The 23,828-nt window shown below is 37.9% G+C and overlaps 1 protein-coding gene across 1 annotated transcript in view; it reads right to left on the bottom strand.

Moving 5' to 3' along the window:
* The window catches only part of PCCA (propionyl-CoA carboxylase subunit alpha), a 277,064-nt gene that overhangs the window by 232,567 nt on the left and 20,669 nt on the right, over positions 1-23,828 (bottom strand). The window contains exons 6-7 of the mRNA XM_032202998.1: positions 7,938-8,051; positions 6,382-6,435 (exon numbers count right to left, since the gene is read on the bottom strand). Coding sequence (XP_032058889.1) covers positions 6,382-6,435; positions 7,938-8,051 — 168 coding nt within the window. The remainder of the gene's footprint in view (positions 1-6,381; positions 6,436-7,937; positions 8,052-23,828) is intronic.

The following is a 23,828-nucleotide window of genomic DNA, read 5'->3' on the forward strand; positions in this document are numbered from 1 at the left end:
TCGTGAAGAGTAATTTCTGTAGACAGATTTTAGCCCATAACTTGCTGTAATTGGTTTTCAACTACGGAAGAGAACGGCAGTCAGAAGTGGGAGATGGAAAATGGTTCTATTTATCACACACATCATTGCTTCACTATAATACTTCAACTCCATAGTAATACCAAAAAGTCAGCAATAGAATTAATTTTCCTGATATGCATATTCTAGCAATTATATATATAATAATCTATATATATTATATAAGTACATAAAAACCTTAAGGATTTAGCCTGTAACATAAGACTACTGAATATAGATCATCCATTGTCAAAGTATAAATTAACTCTTAAAAGTGCAGGCAGAAAACAGAACTGGTTATTAATATGACAGCACCACTTTGGCTGAACTCTGAGCTGATGCTTCATCTTCTTAGAATTACCTTACCACAAAAGGTAAGGTATCTGCTTACCTTATCACAAAAGTAAAGTAAAATCCATGAGACAACAGTTCTTATTTCAAAAGACGTATCAACCCTTAACTGTTCAAGTCTAATCCAACTCCACTAGTAGCAACTGGACATCTAACACTAATTTAGAAACAGAGCAGACCCATATGACATTTTCAAGGTTACCATACTAATTTACATCAATGATACTAGAATAGGACAAATTAACAAATCACATTACATCAAAATGGATGGAGCTTGTGACAACCAGACAAGCTTGTCTGCATCATTACAAATCAATAGCAGAAAAAGGCAGGAAGTGGAAACAAACAATATTGCCTATATAAAAGGAAAATTACATAGCATTATGTTATTACAACAAAGAAAAAATAGACATACAGTTGCTAATAACCACAAAGGTGGAAAAAGGGCAAGAACATTCTATTCTCACTAGAACTGATAACCACAAATCAAGAAATAATGGATTTATTTTTTTTATTCTATTTTCTTATAGTTCAGATAGCTCTTTTCATTAGTCCCAGTGCCAGGACAGCAGTCAATGGGCACAAACTGGAACACAGGAGGTTCCCTCTAAACATCACGAAGCATTTTCATTACTTTCCGGATGACAGAGCACTGTCAGAGCTTGCCCAGAGAGGCTGTGGAGATTCTCTCCTAGAAATCTTCAAAAGTCACCTGGACAGCCTGCTCTAGGATGCCTGACTTGAGCAGAAGTTTGCACCAGATAAACTCCAGAGGTCCTTTCCAACTTCAACCATCCCATAATTCTGTGATTTTTCTAGCTCACGTGCACTAGCAGAGGGCTAATAATGTCTGACAAACACTGCAGGTGATCTAATACCTGTACTACTTGTCCCTCCTGTGGATTTCACACAACCCGATCCTATAGATAATTAGATTATTTCTACAAAAAGTTTAATTGGGATTAAATGCAATTATATTAAATAATATTCGGAAGCATTCCGTCCCAGAACAGTAAGAAGTCTCCCATCAACATCACAGTCTCAGAGGCAGAACCTTTTTAGGGGCACCTACATCACCTGTTCACCTAGGTAAGAACATTGCCCACTGTTTATCACCCAGCAGAAGCATGGTCTGCAGTCTCCATCAGAGCACCTTAAGCCACCACAGACTGCTTGAGCAGCAACACTATACTTTGCATGGCAGGACAGAATAGGAAACCCTCATCAACAGCTCTGTCCGCCCTGCTATTTGATGTAATCTCTGCCATAAGCAGAGAATTCCTGATACCAAACTTCCAAATCTTCACCCCCACCCCACCCATCACCTTTCAAGTCTGAAAGAATAAATGCCAACCACTTACTTGACTGGCTTCCCATTTGGCAACCCATGTGGGAACTGCAAATGAATGACACCAAACACTACCCAAAAAACGTAATGTCTTGAATCAAAGGAATTTCAAATTTTACTTAGAAATAATGAAGTCATACACAACAACTGTAAGGAAACACTACTGCCACTAACATCGCATTTTAAAAGGTGACAATCCCATAATTAGCTCTCTGTAGGGCTATGGATCCACCTAAACAAAGTTTCTTACAGGTCAGACATGCATCCCCTTACAGAAAGGGATATACTTAGTTCTTTGTTTTACCTTTTCCATCTCAAGCATACAGCCATTTACAAACATGTGATTAACCACTTCTATGTGTATTGTTTGCCCATTTATTTCAGACAACATTTTTTTTTGTTGTTGTTTTAATTCCACCAAGAATGTTAATCTAGCTTCAAAGGTAAAGAAAAATAGCACTGGCTGCTTTGTTCTCCCCTTAGTTCTCCCCAACAGTAGTTGCTAAAAAGACACAAAAGACTTGTAGAAAGAGGTTTCACTAGGTATTCCAAAAAGATCCATATCTTATCCCAAAATTGAATCCTTCTGTCCCACCATGTGTATGGCTACTACTGCAGAGGAGGGTATTTTGGCAGAGCATGGGGACTAGATTTTTTTTTGCTTGAAGAAACAATGTCAAGACAGCATTGTCAAGGCTGCATTCAAAAGAAGAATACTCCAGATTAAAGGTTAAACTTATAACCTTAATTCTTACCATTTCTAGACCTATTTCATGCACAAATTCCATGGGCTTTGAGGGAAAATATATCACAATGCACCATCCGTGGAAGTAGGAATTTTATCATATACATGCCTACAAGTGACCAAAATACACTGAAGATGTAAACCCTACAAACTGGTATTTTTTCGTGCTATACTTTGTAAGTAAGTAGTGTTAATCTTGTTCTTTTTTTTCCCTACCCTTCTTCCCCTCAATAACTTCAGAAGGGACTTCTGTGGCAGAGGGGGAAGAAGTTCATTTGTGTTTTTCTTTTATTTAAAGAGTGAGAACTGATCCCATTACAAGTAACTGAAGTACAGAGTCACCATGCATCAAGGTTTGGGCTTCTGGCCATTGCCATAAAGCAAGAACATACATAACTTCAGCTACAGGAATAAGACTCCTCCTCGTTACTAACTACACCACAGGAAGAAGTTCTCAAACTGAAAGAATGACTGGGGCAACCCAGTCTCACATTCACTTTCTGTCACACTCTTCTCCCCTATTTCCTTCTTTATCCAGGAAGAAAATGAAGAAGAAAAAAAAAAGTCACCGAGACCATGGGCCAATCTCAAAGCATTTGACATGCATGTGAAGAGGCTTGACTCATCACTCCCACCCCCCACTGTAACAGATGCCCTGTAGATTTGCAAGGAAAAAGAAAATGGCAATTTCAGAAGAGTATCTTCCAACAACAGGCCAACCAAAAGGCTCGTCTTTAGTCTCAAGGCTTTCCCCTTGCCAAATTTCAAAGGCCTACTGCAGACAATAGCACTGTTAGAGCTTCTCAGAGAGGGTCTGCATCAATTCTGTGTAATCGGATACGTTAAGCAAGCTAACGTAAATACAGAGGTCACTAGCAAATTTTTTTAATAACGTGAAGAAACAAACTGTTCTTGCACCTTAAGACTTAGGTTAATATTGAACACTATGTGTTTATTCCACAAAGGGAAAAAAAACCTGCTTACATACAGATATATTGGCACACAAACTACAAGCAACAACTTATGCACTGGTCTTCACAACCCTAATGTATATAGATTCTTCTTCTAGAGCACTGCAAGAGCTCCAAGTTGGACAGCTCAAATTTCTGAATTAAAATTATAAGTTAAGGTTCAAAGAAACTACATTCACTTGCCCAGAACCACAATTTATTCTTCTACATAATAACTAGTGTACCTCAAATACCAGCCTTAAAAGTTTTTCAAGAAATTTTGTTTTAAAATCGCTATCTTCCAAGAAAACAACCTTCAGTTTGACAAACTCATTAACTGACTTCCTTGATATAAATGCAGTGGGGATCCCTTTTCTTTAAGCTATCAAAAACAACCAGAGCAGATACACCTGGAAAGGTGGTTGAATGCCCCAGCTTTTCATATTGGATCACTATGAATAACATGCCAGATCACCTTTTAGAAGATTTGTTCTGGAGCCAACAAATCATTTACCTGAAATCCCAAACATGTTTGTGCTGTCCTCCATTCTAAAAAGAGGAATCCCAATACCCTTCTCTCACTAAGGGTAGAGAGAAGAAAAATAAAGAACGGTAATTTTTTAGTACTCTAAATGTATTGAATTCTTTACAGGGACTGTCTAAAGCTGTCCACTTACTCCATGGATCATTTAGATAATAATGAACAAAAAGACATGCCTTTGTTCAAATCACGCACAGTAGGATTACATGTGAACTGACCCTCCATGTCTTAATTGAAGACAAAGCTTTGCTTTGAGCTCATTACCACTCTTACAGACAAAATGGTAAGTTTAAAACATTTAGTGTACTTGTGTTTCCAGATCTAGGTAGTCTTGCTTTAAAAACAAGATAGGCACCAAGAAATAAATCCAGATTTCACAAGTATATCAGTACTTTCAGCAACTCAAAAAAAAAAATAGTATATGTGCAAAGAAAGGAGTGCGGAGAAAGATGAAAACAGAACAAAAGCACATCCTTGCCAGCTTCATAACAGTTTTGTAACATTTATTACAGGCTTTAATAAAGAAGAGAAGCAGCAGGCAAGCTTTCCTCCTAAATACATTAATCAGGTTGTCTGGAAAAAAAAAAAAAGTAGTAGTCCTCAGTGATAAGAAGACATCATTTCACCAATTCTCACTAGGGGTTCGATATTCTAGATCCTCTGACATGAATGGACGCATGATTATGACTTAATTGAGACTTCTGAGAAAGCAAAGCAGAACTTGTTTTTACTATATTTTTAGGGAACAGAACACACCAGGTTTGTGAAATTCAATTAAAAGCTACTTTAAGGCGGTAGCACCAACCCAAATTGAACACGTTTCTAGTGACCACATTATTTCAGGAATTCACTATTAAAGCATTTGAGTGAAAAGATGAGAAGGAAGGGGGAGGGGATCTACAGGAATGTTTGTTCTTCCTTCATTTCTACTTAATCCCGCCAAAAAAAATTGTTCCAGATTGTCATGTCATCAATATTGTAATTTACATCACCAAATAATAACCAGATTACTAGGACGCATGCCCAGTTTGGAGTAAGAACTATCAAATTTCAAAGTTTGGCAGCAAAATATACCACATAATAGCATGATCAAGTACTTCCGTTTCATTCATTATTTTTTTACAGGAACTGCCAACTAAAGCCAGTTATCGTGCTGGTGCAATCCAGCAGGAACATAATTTGTTATAAATTAAACCAGGAATCTTCCCTCTAAGAAGAGGCTCTGATACAGGAAGCAGAACAGAAAAAGCCTCTAAACTACATAAAAATAACATGCAAGAGATTACCCTAGATTTGGTAAAACCCAGCGAGTGCCAACTGTTTAGAATTCCTTTCAACTTTAACAGAATACCACCACCACTCAGCAACCAGCAGGACACGTTCAGTATCACACAGAACTTGCATTTGTTTTTATCTGGTGGCTTTTAAGAAGCATGGCAGCTAAGAAGCATAAAAATCAGAGTTCATTCCCAAATATTTTCCTTGGTGAGTGGGTGGTATTATCACCAAAGAACTAACTGAATTGTAACAGTCTATACTACAATTAGAACTTGAGCCAAAAGGGACATAAAGGAAGATGCAGAAACAAAAGCTATTCTATTAATGTTAAAAACAGAAGAGATTTTACAGAAGCACATTCCTCATCTGTTTCTACACTGAATCAAAAAAAAAAAAAAAAAAAAAAAAAAAAAAAGGTATAAATGACTCTTGAAAACTGTAACAAATTTCTCTTACTGCCTATAAAAAAAAATAACAAATTAAAATTTTTCCAGCATTTCATGAGCGACATGGTTCGGAGGAAGTCAGTAAAAAAAAAAAAAAAAAAAAGCCACGTATCAGTTTCTGTGATACACAAAAACCCCACAGAAGTAAGGAGATTGCAAAAGAGGAATTTTTTATAGATTCAGATGCGAAGTGAAAACACCACCCTCAACTCACTTTTGGTCCTTTCAGGGGATGCAGTTCTACAATACATGACTTCCAGCACAGAAGCCAGTTTTTAAACAGCTTTCTATTTCTATCCTGAAAGTGCAGTTCGGCACCTTTTCAGGGCTGCTGATACAGCTGTTCACCAGCTGTGCTATGAGTCACCAAAATGATCATTTAAAAAACAGATACTTTCAACTTAGATCATTTCAGTGACCCAGTTTTACAAAGCAGCCACAAACAGTACAAGCACAAGCAAGAAAGCTGAGAAGTTCCTATGTCCTTAGTATAGCTCTTACAAAGAAGCACCTCCCCTTTTCCCAAAAGAAAATAGACTGCAACTACACCCTTAAAATATCGTTGAAATCTGCCCTGAATTGGTGTATTGATTCCTCAGATGGCTTGAAATGAATATATACCACCTAGTGCATACTTTGCAGCCAAGCAAACGAAAACAACTTACCAAACGTCTAGCAAATTCTTTATTTTCTGAAAGAAATCCGTATCCTGGGTGTACCTGTAAAAATAAAACAAAGAAGTTTAAGTTGATTGACTTCTGGAGCCAGACACCAAATTTGCTAACACATTTTAGATACCAGGGAAGGTGAAACAGACCAGCAAGCATTTAAATTAGTTGAATAACTTAAGAAGCTGTCATAACACATTGATTTAGCTGTCTTAAGTAAAGCTGTAAAAATTTACTGGTTGAACTTAATTTTCTGAAACAAATATTGCTTACTTGACTACAGAGACAGATGCTGTTTGCAGAGACTGACGTGCTCACTTTGTTCTTTTGCTCTTTTTAAGTCCCTTTTGCCACATTTACATCAGTGCAGACTTCTACATCTATACTCATCCACACTCTTCTCAATAACCACTGTGAAGCACTCTTCACCCCAAAATACATTTTAGCTCTGTTCACAACAGCACTCCAGGTCCACAATCACGAGCCTCCTACCTCTAGCGACCCTTGCTGGAGAACAGCATTTACTGTCTCATTAGTATAAGTGATGCATCCTTATATGCCCAGTTTGCTATTCACGCCCCAGTATAAACCCTGTATAATTACTTGATGTGAGTGTGGTGGAAAAGTTTTCTTTCTGCAACTCGTAAGATTCTTCATCTGATATACTTCAAGAGACAAAGTACAAGCCATTTTACCACCCTCTTTTAAAGAGTGTAAACAACTGCAATCTACTTTCAGAAAATCTGAGGGAAGGAAATAGGAGTCATTTTCTTTATAAGGAAGTTTTGGATCCCTAAAAGCACCATATCAAACATCTCCTTTGAAAGGAATTACCCTGAAATGGTTTGGATCAGGATTGTAATTAGTGTTGCTCAAATACATCCATCAAATTTTACTTTAAAAATGCTGTCTACAGTAGCTCTGAATAACACATTTGTTTCATTGTCAGAACAAAGAACATTGGACATGTGAACATGACTACACATTAGTTTTTCCAACTGATCCCTGGTAAGCTTTGAATCCCTGGCCAGTTTGGAAGGAGAAAGGCAGAATAGCTCACATGTATAAATAAGGGCTGAAGTGCATTTTGTAAACATCCTAAAACAAGCAATTACAGAATGCAGCTTCTTGTAAGTACCACGTGTATACAAGTCAAAAACTGATTCAAACCAAGTTTAAGAAGGAGCCTTTTTTTGGACACACTTGTAAAACATTCAAAAAGCCATTATGGCATATAAAGGGTTAGCGCTCAAAACTAATTGGGATTTTTTTTTTTTCCCCTAGCAAATTTGGAAATGAACTGAAGCTGCTCCCTGGTGTGAAAGCTGAATCCAGCAGCCACCTGCAGGATCAGCGACCAGTGCTGCCAGATGCTACAAAGCCTTTGATTTCCAGTAGCGATTTCGGACACATTTAACTCATGTGACATGAACTAACTGGAATAGCATATTCAATCACTTCCCCCCCACACACCTTTAAAAAAAATACAAACTCTGGCTTTTCTGCTTTCTATATATGAAACAGCTGCAGCAGATAGACTCATTCAGACTCACAGCTTGGGCCCTGGTTTTCTTAATGACTTCCATGATGGCATCCATGTTGAGGTAGCTTTTGCTGGTGGGAGCTGGGCCAACACAGACAGCTTCGTCCGCCATTTTCACGTGAACCTGAGGAGGGAATATTCCACATTAACAGATGCTCCCAGCAAAAATAATTACCATCATCCTGAAATATGCACACAAATCTGATTGTTTCAAGGGTGATTTACATACCGTAACCACTCTAAAACACACGCTGAAATTGCCAACATCGACGTACAGGAACTCACACAATAACATTAAATCTCATTTAACTCTGACCTTAAGTCGCTGTCAAATGTTTTATTCCAATATATTATTTTGAATTTGGTCAAATAAAATCACGACAAACACAATTTCAGCTTCCTATACTGATCATCTATATGTAAATTCAGTCTAAAAACTACTTTGTTACATGTAACCAGGGTAGTCTAATATCTTAATACTTAATAACAAACATTCATGACCAGTTCTAAGCAGGCTCCCCAGGAAGTTGGGGATAATTAGAGTGAATTGAATGAAGGGATGCAGTGAGTGTCCCTGCACAGCATCAGGTCAGCACCATGCACAAATTAAAGCCTATGACTAAAGAGTTCAATATCACTACACGTGAACCAGAAAATCTTGAGAATTATTTAAGCAGGCTCATGTTTGATTCCTGATCCATTGTATCCTCATTTATATGCATTTGTCAAACATTTTTTTAGACAGTTCTAAACTACACAAGAGCGATAAATATTTTTTACCAGGAATAATAAAACAGCTAGGTTTGAAGAAAATGAGAACTCATTCACGCACTCAGGGAACACAAGTTACAAAACTTCATTTAGGTTGCTCTTCAACATGTTTTCGGAGTTCAGAATTCTTTTACCTATACGTTTCCAAACAAATCAAGATACACACGGACCCACAAAACAAAAAGCAGTTTCCCATTTTGCTTTCCTTTTGTAAGCTCCCTTCCAGCACGTATTTAAGGAAGCCTGCCATTGTTTAAACTGTGTAAGATTTGTAGTAACTATGCGTTAATAAGGCTTGTCACTATACAGCTTGACATTTCAATGCTTACCAATTTTAAAGCTGTTATTTTTATGAAAGACTTTACATCATCTTCAGCATGCTATACAGAACATAATTTAAAGGATGTTGATTTATAAAGTGAATCTCAACATATATGAAGTTTAAAATAGTTTTAGTTTATGAACAGGAATTTTACTTGCAAGTAGCATGAAGATTATTAGTATAACATACTAAGGTTGGAAGTACTGTAGTTCCTACACACTATTAGCTCATTCAGAACAAAACAAGAACAGAAAAAAAAAATCACATCTAGAAATACTGACAATCAGTAGTCAAGCAATTCTGAGTAGTAAAATAAAAAAATAAATATTCAGGTAGTGTATAACAAACATCTAACAAGCACAGGGAGTCACTTTAAGCATTCATCTTTTATAGGTAGTTTCACCAACTTTTTCTGTACTTCTCAAGAAGTTAATCCTAACACAAGGAAGAACATGAAGTTCTCTTCTGGGAGCATCTTTTAAATAGATACCCAAATACACAGCCAACTCAGAAGCTCTGAGTGCACACAGCCTCCTGGAATCACCACATATTTCACATTTGAGTAGTTATTCCTTCTTTCAAGTGGCAGTGATTTTATTTTAACATAGCAGCATTAGCCTCACATTATAAACAAAGCTACACCAAAAACCCTAAGCACTAGCACAGACAATTGTGCTGCAGGATTTTAATGCTTTATAGTAAGAACACCTTGGCTGATTATCCTTCCTGAAGCAGTAACTACAAGTAACTGCATGGCCCTTGGATACCCTTATTTATATGATTGATTCATATGTTTAAAGTTGTTCTGATTTCCAACATGTTTCACGTGTCTAGATAAAATTATTCAAGCTAAAGCATGCATGTTTTATGGGACCAAAAGCTTCCTTACATAATGGACTAAAAATAAGGCAGTTAATTATTTTTAAGCATCAAGAGAAAAGTTCCACATCCGCACACTTCTCACACAGAGACCAGCAGTTCTACTAGCACCAAAAGTAGTCATAAGAGACGTTGTAAAATCATTGATTTTCTTTTAGATTTACTCCAAACAGTCTCGTGCACGTTTCCTCCACAAATTTCTTCCCCTTCAAGTGTTTTATTTCAACTCTTTGCATTTCTTACGCTTTCTTACACTTACACTTTCCCACATCCCCCTTTAATCTGGCAAATCCATTTCTCTTCATATCCATTACTGCAAGCTGTTAGTGCCTTCTCAGGTTCACTGTCAGATCAGCCTTGCATGCACCCTAATATACAACACACACAGATATAACAAAACAGCAGAATTTTAACAGTCACTTTATCTGATACACTGCCAGAGCAAGAAGCAAGTTTCTTTAAGACAAGAAACAAACCTTCATTTCTCCCCACTACCTCAAAATCCACAGTTTTTCACATTCCAATGACATTAATTCTGTGGATCTTTCCATATGGACTTATTATAAATACAATTAAACCAGCCCACACGTAATCCAGAAACAGAGATCCATTTCTTAGCAGATATCACCTCTTTACGACAGTTCCCATTTTTAAACATACTTTCTTTCTTTTACAATGCACTGCAGTTCATGAAGAATACTACAAATACTATAACAAATACAGTACAGAACTTAGAGTATAACATGTAGAAATGTAAATACACTGAGCAGCCATAGCAGCAGGTAAACATTACAAAAGCCATTACTTGAATCTAAATGACAGCTGAATCTTTCAGCTTTCTGCCAGGTGGCACATAACAATTCACACCATAATTCTTTTCTCTGCAAAAACTAGCTTACAATAATGCAATATTTCTGGACAGCCCAAAGAATCCAGCAACTTCCTTTCTTCAAGCATTTCAAATATATTTGTTTTCAAATTCAAGGGTTGACTTAAATCACACAACCCTAGGCATTCAATACTTGTCCCTAGCTTACCAAAGCCAACATTTCAGGAGAGTAATTTCTCCCTTTTCTGTTTTAGTTTAGAAAAAACAATGTCAACAAAACAAAGCAGCAAGTCTCAGGAGGTTTCAGAAGAAACACAATCCCTTCATAAATATTAGAATTGACCCTGCAATCTCAAGCATGAACGGATAACAACAAAGGGTGGAAAAGCAGACAAACTGAAAAGTGCTAAATGGTTTACACTGTAAATTTTCATCATGTTGGGCTACCTGTGCCTCAAAAGACACATTTCAAGCAACTAAAGGACCTGTTACATTACAGAGTACAAAAAAAAAAAAAAAAAAAAAAAGACTTACTTCCATAAAGCAGTTTAATTTCTGTAGAAGTTGTGTATTGGAACTGTATTTCATAAGGACTACTTACATTGTAATAATAACAGAAATAAGAGATTTACTACAACCTACTGACTCATTTTACATAGCCTCCACTTAATTAAAAAAACTACAGGCTAAATTTAGTCATCTGAATCCCTGTATCTTACACCTCTGGGAGCCTAAACTCAAATCTGTAATGAACACCCAACCATCCCATTACAGTCTCCTCAGCCTGGAAATCTATTAAAAATATACTACTACTAATACTCTAGATTTAACAAGGAGTCCAAGAGTATTTATTAGGATGAATACTCTTAAGTAGCATAACTATTTTTAGATAAAGGCTTATCAGCACACGGGTGAACAACGACAACAGGACACAATTTGATATACCACAGTGACTTTAGTGCGCACAATTCTTCATGGCCACGCAGACCCAAGAACTAGCTCAAGTCCAACACTCTTAGCAATTCAGAAGCAAACTGCACAGAAATGGCCACTTGTTTCCCAGACTAGCATAGGTACAGGAACCTGGCAAGGCATCTGAACTGCTAATCCTGCCAGATCTTTACACAGAAACAGCTTTGTGTTTCTTCACCATGTTTCCAACAAATAGGCACCTAAAGAGAGGAGTCCATCAGGGGTGATTATCCAGCCATTTTTGTCCAGGGTTGGCTCCAAGCACCATGCCAGGCCACAGCAGCTCTCAGGGGCATAAACACAACGTGGGGTAGTAACAGTGGCAGTGACTATTTTGGAGATCATTTCTGTACATTGTTCTGGTATTCCAGCTGGATTTACGAATCAGTTATTGTGCCTGCACTCAGGTTTTGGTATCACATCCTAGGAAAGAAATAGTCCCAGAACCCAAAACGTTGGATTTACACATGACAGAAATACCCAATATCCACTTTGCAGGAGACAACTCAATTTAGAAGGACTGCACTGAACTACAGCTAGTAAGCAACCAGGTTACTGAAACTATGTTGGGACTCCTTTACCCTGGAGAGTGGCATGTGTACCCACTTAACAGCAGCATGCCCTCTTGCCCAGCCGTAGTCTGAATTTACTTAATTATTCTCCTAATGAAGCCTGTACCTCAATCATTTAGAGAAATCCAAAACAAGTTTAGTAGTTAAAATACACATAGCACTTTTAGAGATATGGTTTAATGCAGTAGGATCAAAGTAACCTTCTCCACATGTCATCTACGTGCTGCAGATTGCTAGTTCAAATTTGTATTATATGTTAAGTTGCACATGCATGCCACCAGCATTAAACAAAAGAGTTTCTGGTATGTAAATAGAAAAAAGAGCCCACATGTATGAACACCATGATGCTAACGCAAAGCACTGAAAAAAACTATTCCCAGTGCATATGCAGTCTGTAAAGTAATGACAGCCACCAGAATAATTCACAGATCCCTAGCATTTTTAATTATTCACTGACTCCAGAGTTTGTTACTTTCTTATGGATCTGATTCATGACATGACAAAAGTGCTCTCCCTCCTAATTTGCTTTATATTGATTCTCATCTATTAATTGCAAAAAGTAAAGGCTGATTGTCATGTGAGCCAGTGTTGGAACAAATATATCTACATGTGTTTCCTAACAAAGTGCTTAATATCACCTGCACAGTTTTCACAGATGATTTTATACACTTCAGCAGTTTCTGATGTTTATCGTGTGACAGATGCCATTTACCTCAGTGTAAATGCCTAATTAACACATACACACACACACACTCCCCCCACTCTTCCATCTCCAAGGAGGGAGATGTCTGGGATTCCCTGGTGTCCCAGTTTTTCAGAGTAGGTCACCCTATTCATCCCTAGGTCTCAATACAAGTTGATATTCATACAGCAGAGACAGTTTTATTGAGGTACAAGGTGCATTTTCCCCAGTTCTGTAGTTTCACCATTTATAGAGAGGGAAACTGTTATACCTATATATATAGTGTTAATCAAACCTCAGAAACAATTTTTAAAAAATTAATGAAGGGAACACTTCTGTTTGGTACACTAGATAAGATCCCAAGCATTGTTTAGACAAAGAAGTCTAATCAAACAAGTCCTTCTTCTTTTATAGCTCAAATCAATATTACACATTGCAACAACATCCGCTGGTGTAAGTAGATTCACTTAATTGACCCAAACTGCATAATACCGCTCAGCAAGACGAACCACAATTAGCTCAACTCATAAAATAGGGCTAATGAGTAAATCCTTTGTAAGGGTAACTAAAAAAAAAAAAAAAAAAAAAAAAAAAAAAAAAAAAAAAAAACCACACCTCAAATCTTGCCAGCATCAGTGCCAAAAGAGAGACAAAATACAACTAAAAGCTCGTGGCACTGAACGGTCAACTTTAAAAAAAAATAAACACGCAAAAAAAGTTCAAATTCACTGCTTTGCCAAAAATACACAACTTTCAGACCTAAGTGTTCTTAACAGCTTCATGCTAAAATATACACCAAGAATACAACAAATCTGTGCACATAGCAAGTGTTCAGTATTCGTACAGTCCTTGAAGTTGAAGCGCTGTCTGAAAAGAAATACTGCCACACGATTATGGCATTTAACCCTAACGTGAACTAATGGAAACATTTCTAAACTGCATGAAAAGCAGAACTGTGAAAGCCATTAATAGCATAAATATCACATATTTTCCACATTTATTTTAACTCAGCATTTCAAAAACCTAAACAAAAAGTTACGCAAGTAAACACCACAAACTATAGTCAGTATAAATAGATTTTCCTGCAAAATTATTTAAAAACCTGTGGGTTTTGTTGTTGTTGTTTATTATTATTGATGGCCCGCAACTACAGCTATGTGAAATTAAGATGAAGTTATTCTTCAGTGGACTTCAACAATTTGGGTTAGCAAGGAATATTTACTTAGAGTCCCCTCCAAGCCTACTGCAACTCTCAAAACAGTCTACCAACACATCCATTAGCATCTACAGGATCAGACTCTGGGCTAGCAGACAGTGGAAAAGAGAGAAAACATCAGCACTTTCTTCTGCTCCTTCCTCCTGCCCTTCAGTTTTCCAACAGCTCCAAACTTGGAGGCAGCTATAGCCTCACTAAGTAGTCGAGGTCTGTGGATTTCTGAAGCCACTAAGATTAAAATGGATGGATCCAGGTTGAACTCAACCATCCTTTAAAAGAAGAGACACCAACCAGGCAAGAAGTGTTGCATTTCTAATTAAGGACTGAGAGCATGCTCTTTTCAACACACAAAGATTCTCATCTGTTCATAGTCTCAGTTATAAACGTGAATTCTGTAACATTAGAAAAAGCAAAAATAACCTTGAAGTCTTGATGGGAAAGAAGGCTTCTGCATAAGAATTTTACTGCAAACGGTTCTGGTGTTTTACCCTCCAGAAAGAATTAAGACCAGGAACTAGTAATTTAGTGTGCCTTGTATAACCTTAAGACTGTAGAACTGAAGTTTAGCCAGACCTGAGTAGCTGAATGTAGTAGGAAGACAATATAATTAGGCTGATTAAAACAAGGTGGTTTTGTGTTCGTTTTTCTCCAGACCTTGAAAATTGAAGATACGGTGTTTCTCTCTATAGTGTGTTTTGAAACTTTACTAGGAAAGCTCATCCCTACAGACTGCTATTCAGAAGAATTCAATTTTCTTAAAACAAATACACTTTTGCCCATCAAGTCTATCTGCATATAACCAACAAGCATAAATTAACGGTTGCTTAGCTTCTTTTCAAGAAGCTTTGTTTTTGAGGAAATAATGCTTAACACTCTAGAAGCCAACTGTGATAGACTAGCACATTTTTATTTTAAGTAGTCTGTAACAGTGATTTGTTGGCTTCTGAAATTTTAGCAAAATGAAGTAGTTGGTTCATATCACAGCTTCCACATGTTTTCGGCAACACCAACTAGGAACAACCAATTTTACTTTGGTAGAATAACTGAAAAAGTTAGGCATTCCCCTCATCTCCTTCCAGTCATAGTTCCCTTTCACAGGATGTTGTAATTACCACGTTTCTTCAGCCAAGTAAAGGTTAGAGGGAGCACTCAGAACCACCCTTATTCATTTATGCGGTGCTATGAAAAAATTTGTCTGCAGACTAGCAACTGCGTGCATACTTCCGCAGACTATTTCTACTATGGAGTATATTATCTAAGGCAAGTCTGCAGGAGAAACAGAAGAATTTTACTTCAGAGCATAGATAAACTGTTTGGAAAGATGTTTTGGTAAACAGGCTTATTTAATAAGCGTCTCCTCACCTGTCACAATTGAGCAGATTATCATACTCAGTCCACTATCCTCATGTGCATGCTAGAGTTTTATCTTTGCAGTATATGTGTTCCCAAGCTTTAAGTGTTTTAGACAAAGAATAGTTTTTAGTCATATCATCAAAATAGGACTGCACTATCGTGTATTCAGTAGTCTCTGTGTTTCAAACATCTACACCTCAATCTTTTCCTAATGTAATCTCAGATTTCCAAGCACAGTAGCAAGCCTTAAAACAGATTTTTCTCTTGCTGTTTTCTCCTCCTGCCTCTCCCAAGAACAAGCTCACCACAAAATATACTTGATGATGGTTTCTTTGTTTTCTAGGGAAGGCATGTGGGAGATAGAACCAATAGTTAAGCAGGTCTGGAAAGTAGGATCATGGGTAGCCAACACTTACAGATTTTCACATAGTAGAGATATAGTTCTTAATTGAGTGAGATATACCAGCAGACATATGGGATTTAGAAAAAGTAGCTTAAGTTCAACCATACTAAGCAACACGTCATATGCACTGGTAGTATGCTTCTGAAATCCAGGATTTTCATCTTGGAGTTTGTTGGTTTAAAGTTGTCCATCAGATGGATGAGCGCAGTACACAGGCATTCAGATGAGGTTCCTGTCCAATCTCCAATCTGCCTGCCTGCATAAAATAGACTGCAGAAATTGCTTTCAGCATCTAAAGATGGTAAACAGGTCAGGGATCCCCAAAACTAATCCTAGGGTCAAGATAACAATCAATAGAAACAGCAAGAGGAATTCACAGCTACCTGGTATTTCAGCTACCCAACTGTATTTAAAAGAAATGTGTCAATGGAAACTATGGACATGAGTGCGTGTTCAGGGGAACGTATTCTGGAACAGTATTTGGAGTAGTAACATAAATCATCAGAAACACAAGATACAAACCCTACAGTAAATTAAGTTCTTCACAAGATGGACTAAGTTCTGGCCCAAGAGGAATCATATTAAGAAACTTCACTCGTGTAAAGTGAGGCTTATATCGAGACAAGTGTAAGTTGCCACACAAAGGATGATTCCATTCCTAATTCCCCTCCACATTCAGCTCTAGCAGTTACAATGCTGCTGAGAACTAAGGGGAAGGGCTATCAATCTTTGGTTAGACCAGCAAGTTAAACCAGCTCGCAGCCACATGATCATTGGATCCAATACAACGAATGAGTAAGTGACCAGGAGAACACAACTGGTTCTTTCAGAAGTATTTTGGATTCTGTGAAAGTCAGACAACATGAAACCAGATCTCAAGTGTCGAATGATTGATAAAAGAAGATTCCCAAAATAAAAGGTTGGGGTTGATTGCGGAGAACCTTAGGAATCATGGAACTTTCATTAAAGGCTCTCTAAAACACAGAATGTTTTCTTCATGTCCATGCAATATTTTTATTTCTACATATAAAGTAAGACCAAAAGTAAAGCTTTTTTTCCATTCAAAATTCCACTGGTATGACTATTCAAAATTATTTCTTAAAAAAAAAAAAAAAAAAAAAAGTTTCACCAGTTCTTCAATAAAATTAGAGACAGGAACACTACTCTTCTGATACTTAAAAATATTGCATTCTAGGGCAACTTCAAAGAGTTTAAAGGTTTGTGTTTGTTTTGTTTTAAAAAGGACATAAAACCTGTCCAGAGTTTTCTACCTGCAAAAGTCTTATTTTGAAAGAACACAAGGCAGCTTTGAGATTGCAAAATGTAGGTACTGAGATGAAGAGCATGAAAGTTGTGTAATGGAGAAAAAGAACAAAGCATGCTTGCTCTACAAACTTAGAGAATACGGTAGGCCAGAAATCCCATGAAACTTGCTTGTTATGTAGCTTTTCAGAATAGACTTGCCTTTTTCTTTAATTAAAAAAAAAAAAAAAAAAGACTTCTAGAAAGAAATCAACGTTTCCAGTGCCAAAGCATAATCATATTCCTATGAACTGCTTGACAGACACTTGGACCTGTTATAACAGACGCAGCAAGAAAGCACAGAGCAGCTTTTTGTTCTAAAACTGCCACCTACCACAAACTCTTAGTCCTCGCTTACATGAAAAAGCCTGTAACAGTGCCTGTCAATGTTTGCAACCCTGTATGCAAAGAAAGCTTGAAGAAATTTTGCATAGTAGTATGAAAGAGTGGTCACAGAAGACCCTCAAGTCAAGCACATAAAGTATTACATGGGAAAAACGTGTTCTGTAAAGGAGACTCAAATTAGACAGCAAACAGGTATTTACCATTGCTGATTAGACCACTGTACTGACCTCCCTTCCATCCTTCAATAGAATTTGTGTTTATATTTCACAACACTGAACGTGTTACCCGTATACCAAGAAGCCAGTAAATAAGCGAGTATCAGCACACTTGAAATTGAGGTTTGTTCCGCATCCTGCCTATAGACAGCTAGCTGGCTTACCAAAACTGGACAAGAACGGACAAAACCTGCAGTCTAAGATTTTTACTCAGGTAATGCCAGCACTGTACAAGCCACAGGTGCTGATGGCAGACTTCATATGGTCTGACACAAACATATGACAAAAACCTTTTTTTTCAATCCCTCAGCATTCTGCAACAGCTACATCTCAAACTGCAGAGATTTTATTTTAGCACAACCCCAAGAAGATCTTTAATTAGCTTTTTAGTTTATTGACTAGTTTCCCTGACATTCCCATTTCCCAGATGCTTTCTTATAATGCACACTTTACCATGTGAAGGTAATTCAAATACAGCAGAACCCTAGTCTCTACTGTATCCCATTAATCTTACAACAACGTTATTTCAGCACATCCAACAGATTTAGCCTAAAAACAGTGTACTGTATTGAGGAAATAGGTCTTGATACATAAAAGAACACAGTTCACAAGCCACTATTAGGCTCACCCCCACCCAGGGTTTAAGCACTGTTCCTGTCCAAATAAATAAAACTACAGCAGAAGCGTCAGGTCTCCTACACCTGCTTCACACCCATCTATAGCAAGCTATCATTTCCAGGATTTTCTTTTTTGAGGCAAGAATTTAGGAAGCGGGAAGTAAAATGTTATTGATCTTCACCTTTGAAAACAGACTTTAAAAAGATAAACAGAAAATACTGGAAGTATCACTGTCAGACTAATTCAATTACAGTATCACAGGTAGTCATAGCCCATATGCATATATTTTAATAAACATATGCTTAGATCTTGTATATAATACACTTGGTCAGTGTTAAATATACTTAGGATGGTTTAAGAAAAGACTATTAAGTTACACACAGTCCGCAAAACCAAAAGGAAAGAAGCAACCCATTTCTATATGGTGACAACTGTTCCCACTTTTTAGACAGTTATAAACTTTTGCATTCTTCACTTAAAAGAGAAATATTCACAAGATTAACAGTTTAGTTCAGCCACATGTACAGTTTTATAATACACTGGAGTAAATTTCTATATAAATTAATTCCTTATTTTTTTTAAAACACCTGGAATTAAGCAAGTCCTCCCAAGCTGCATGGAATCTGCATAGCAGTGACACGCTCACACAACACTTCTGTCTAAATCCTCTTCCCTGTTAGCATTTCTTCCCCCTCCAACCTGCTAAATAAAGTCATATTTCCTGCTGACAGCAAATGATTGGTTTACCTTTAACTCCAGGGGGTTTAACTACCAGTCCTTTAAGAAGCTTTGACAGTTTAACCTGCTGAGCTCACAGCACCCAAGGGAGGGTCTTGCTTGCAGTTTTACTTCTGATGCTGCTGACCACTAATACTGACTCCACAGATAATGGATTTCAATAACAACCTCCTACAGGTTAACACTTTGGGTACTAGCCATGATGCTGCTTTAATTAAGTTAATACATGAAGGTCACAGTTTGGTAGAAAGTTTTATCAAATTTGGCTGTGCTTACCATAGCAGGAAAAGTGCACGTGCTCACCTAGCCAGCAGCTGTGGGATGAGCCTGCCTACAGATATAATCCAGTTGGTTTCTGGGTTTATGCAACTGTTTGATTTTTTTAAGTGAACTCAATTTATTAGTTTCATTTCCTTAAAACATGATTTTTTCCCCTCCCAGCATAACCAATAATTCTATGATAGATTAGAACTGGATGCCTCTAACCACGCTGTGCAAAGGATGGGCCTACCTGGCACGTAAACATGCATTACATTTTAGGGTTTGGGGGTTTGTTTGTTTGTTTAAAATTTGCAAGGTATGTATCATCCTGATGATGAAAAACAATTAGCTTTAAAAAATATAAATGCTAAGTGTTAACAATACATTTTGGTAAGCTATTTTTTTTTAAATTACATGAAAGATTCAACCAGATGTTTTTAAGATCTTAAGTAGGAAATAATGCACGTTCGCTGAAAGCAGGCATTTGATAAAAATACAAAAAGAGCAGATTGGAGAGGAACAATTAAAGTGTTTAAATGCATTTATCAGACCAAGTATTCACTTATTTATTTTCAACACTGAGCTTAAAAGCCCACATCCACTTAAAAATATGCAGGAAAGGTTTTTCTTTTGTTAAAACCAGGGTATTTACTTTACCTGTAAAGACATCTATTTGTTGGATTTTATAATACACACACACCCTTGGTTAAAGTACACAATCTGACAGACCCTCTACGGAGTAATAATGAAGCAGCATGGGAGCCATTTAATATATTTCTTGATTAACTCATTGCCTGTCCAGTTCTCATACAGACATGTGCTCACATGTCATAATCGTCATAACTCCCATCATCCCTACAGTTAACACACAAGCTCCTTGATTAGCGCACAACTCCCAGACGAGCCATTGCTAATGCTAAATAATTCCCTTCGGCCTCCTGCGACTATACCGCAGGCTCTCCAATTAAATATAATGTCTCTGATGAGCCATATTAATACGGACAAATTCCTGCCAGGGATTCTAGCCCACTCATTTTCGCCAAAGAAGAGGGAGAAAAAGACCTCAAGAAAATGAAATAAAGAGAAGAAAGTACATGAAGCTAGCCTAAAGAGCAGCTTTACCATGAGGCTTTAATCACAAAACTTTGTCCACGGCCACGGGTATATTATTCTTGGAGGTATCTGGAAGACTGGCATATTGCTACTACAAGTGTACTGATAAATGGCAACGAGTAAATTAGCATTTTAATAATTGAAAAGCAAGCATGTGAAACAGAGAGCTTTTCAATCAGTTAATTAAAATTAACAATAACTAATCATGTGATAAAGTTAACTACCGAAACCCCCAGACCACTTACTGCTGGCTATGCTTAATACAGGGAAAGAATTACACTCTGCTGGTCTGGGCATTAAGCAACACTTACAGTACCACCATAGCTGAACACACCTAAGGAGACTTTTGTTGTTTTCTTTTTAAAGGTTAACAATATTTCGGTAATGACCCATGCATTATATTTTCAAAACCTGCACCAAGAAACACTTATGGTGTCAGGCACCTGTTACCAGTTACATAATTATCTTAGAATATGGACCTTGTAATATATGTACAAAAAATGTTAAAATACTTTAAGGACATAAAACAGTCGGGTCAAAGATATGTGAACTAAGTTATGGTCATCTTCACCCTTTAAAACTAAGAGGGACGTGTCACTGGAAAACCCAATCTTTTCAATGGACGCTAGAATTCCTAACACCATTCAACTCAAATTTGCTATAAATTACCTAGAAATTCACTACACAGATTTTATTAAAGTCATAAGGAGTTTCCAGTTTTTAGACTGGAGAGTCTGATGTCCGCAACCCTAGAGCTGACCCTCTCACTAGAAGCGGTATTAACAAAGGACATGTAAAATAGACTGTTGCAGAAGTATCCTTCAGTAGTTTTAAATATTGCTTGCAACTGCACAAATAAATTGTCAAATATTCAAATAACCCCCATGAAATTTTGATAAGCTCTTCCCCAAGGTCCTTGCACCTTCATCCTTACACTAATGCACTTCATCTTCATTTACCTGATCATTAGCTTCCAGTTTGTTCAGCTGGAAACCAACACACACTAATTACTTTGACATCACAAAGTCCTATCTGTCTTCACCACCTCCCCAGACAGCAGGGAGAAATTATCAAGGGTAGGCATGATAATATCCTGATAAATGATGATTCACATCACCTCACTGTCAATCATCCAGAAGTGCTCACACAAAATACCACTCAATCTCATTATTGAATCCTAGGGCTAAGAGTACAATACACACCAGGAGTCATATTTCAAACAGCAGGCCACCTGAGTAAGATGCAGCTCTGAGATTTTCATGAATTTTGTTGGCTTTTTGTTTGAACACTGTAAACGTCAAGTATTCATATATTTTACTGTATGCATACATGCTGGCAGAAAAGGACAAGCTTAAAGCAAGGCAGTCCATCTTGAGGGCTCAAGTGAGAAAAAAAATGTGTTTTTTTTGGAGGAAAGATGTGAACTGTTTCATTAATTTTAGAAAAATGAATAAACTTGTGAAGTTTCAAAGTTCATTTTAATTTAAGGATCTTTCCTGCTGAAACAATATAAAAGCATTCAGAGCTCTGAAAGAACTAATGCTAGCTTTGAAACTCACTGACATAGGCAAAGTTTGCTTTTTCTACAGCAGAAAGTTGATATACGTTCCTGCTTAAATAGCCTAATCAGAAAAGACAACCCAATTAAGAAGTAAAATAAAAACTTGGTAGGAGCTGCTTTCTCAGAAAAGATCACCTTCTTCCCTACTTCAACTTTGTGTCATCATCCTGCCAGTTGTCTCAGTTCAATTAGACAGGCTTTATATAGACAGGTAGACATAAGGCATGGGGCAGGGAGGAAAGGGTATATGACACCATCCCCAAGGTTTGGTAACTTGCCCTACTTCCTTGCCCAACGTAGATCATCCACTATCAGTAAATTTTCAGAATGACACACTATATACCGAACAACATGATGAATCACAGACCCACCTACCCACCAGCTCACAGACACACAGAATGGTTTGGGTTGGAAGGAACCTTACAGAACACCCAGTTCCAACCCCCTGCCATGGGCAGGGACACCTCCCCCCAGCCCAGGCTGCCCACAGCCCCATCCAGCCTGGCCTTGAGCACCTCCAGGGATGGGGCATCCACAGCTCCTCTGGGCAGCCTGTGCCAGGGCCTCACCACCCTCTGAGTAAAGAATTTCTTCCTTATATCCAACCTAGATCCAACCTCCTTCAGTTTAAAATCGTTGTCCCTTGTCCTGTCGCTACAGGCCATGATAAAAAGCCTGTCTTCCCAGAGCCTTCTCTTCTCCAGGCTATGGAAGAAGCTGTTCTTCATAGGAGAGGTGCTCCAGCCCTCTGATCATCTTTGTGGCCCTCCTCTGGACCCACTTTAACAGGTCCATGTCCTTCTTGTGCTGGGGGCCCCAGAGCTGAACGCAGCACTCCAGGCGGGGCCTCAACAGAGCGGAGTAGAGGGGGACAATCACCTCCCTCAACATGCTGGCCATGCTATTTTTTATGCAGCACAGGACACAGTTGGCCTTCTGGGCCTTCAAAGGCCTTACAGAAGTCCCATGTTCACTGATACAGACACCCTAACTGATGATGTAAAAAGAAAAACACAAAAACACTGAAACAACAGAGCAGTGAGAAAAACAATAGCAAGAAGGAACTCCACAACCATGTGTGGATGTGCTAGTTACTGCCAGGAGGAAGGAAAACAGTCAAAACTAAGAATCAAAAATTGAGTAGAGAAAGGTCTAGAAACAAACAAACAAACTAGGAATCAGGAGAATAAAGTACAAAAATGCATGTTGAACCGTTCCATTGTGTTCTTCTGGCTGAAGACACTTGATCAATCAATGCAAGTCAGAGCAGTGCTCCTTCCGAGCACTGATGATAGTGGTCCCCAGGTGCCCTGGTACAGCCACCCACGATTGCCTGCCCATGACTGCACCTGAAATTGGTAGGAGCCCTCACACACACTTTCTTGGACCTTCACTGACCCAGGCTGTTTGAAATATGATCATAGACTTGCAATGAAACCTTCGTCTCACTTCAGACTACACTCCTGTAGGGCTACACAAGACAGACTGCAACTTAGAGGCGCTTGCTAGGATAAGGTTAAAATAACATTTTTCAAGGAGAAATTGCAAGGATGTGTTCTAGTGTATGGAAACGCAAACACAGCAGAACTGCAAGAATCCATAAAAAGAGTGAATGAAATAATTTTAGTGCGGCTGCACGACATACCTGACATACACACCATTAGAAGCCCACCTTTCAATGCAGCTGTGGATCACTATGTCTGAAAGCTAAGAGCTCTTCACAAGCTTCCTATCAAAGTACTGACCCTA

The sequence above is a fragment of the Aythya fuligula genome, chromosome 1 (assembly GCF_009819795.1).
Source record: "Aythya fuligula isolate bAytFul2 chromosome 1, bAytFul2.pri, whole genome shotgun sequence".
NCBI classification, from domain to species: domain Eukaryota; kingdom Metazoa; phylum Chordata; class Aves; order Anseriformes; family Anatidae; genus Aythya; species Aythya fuligula.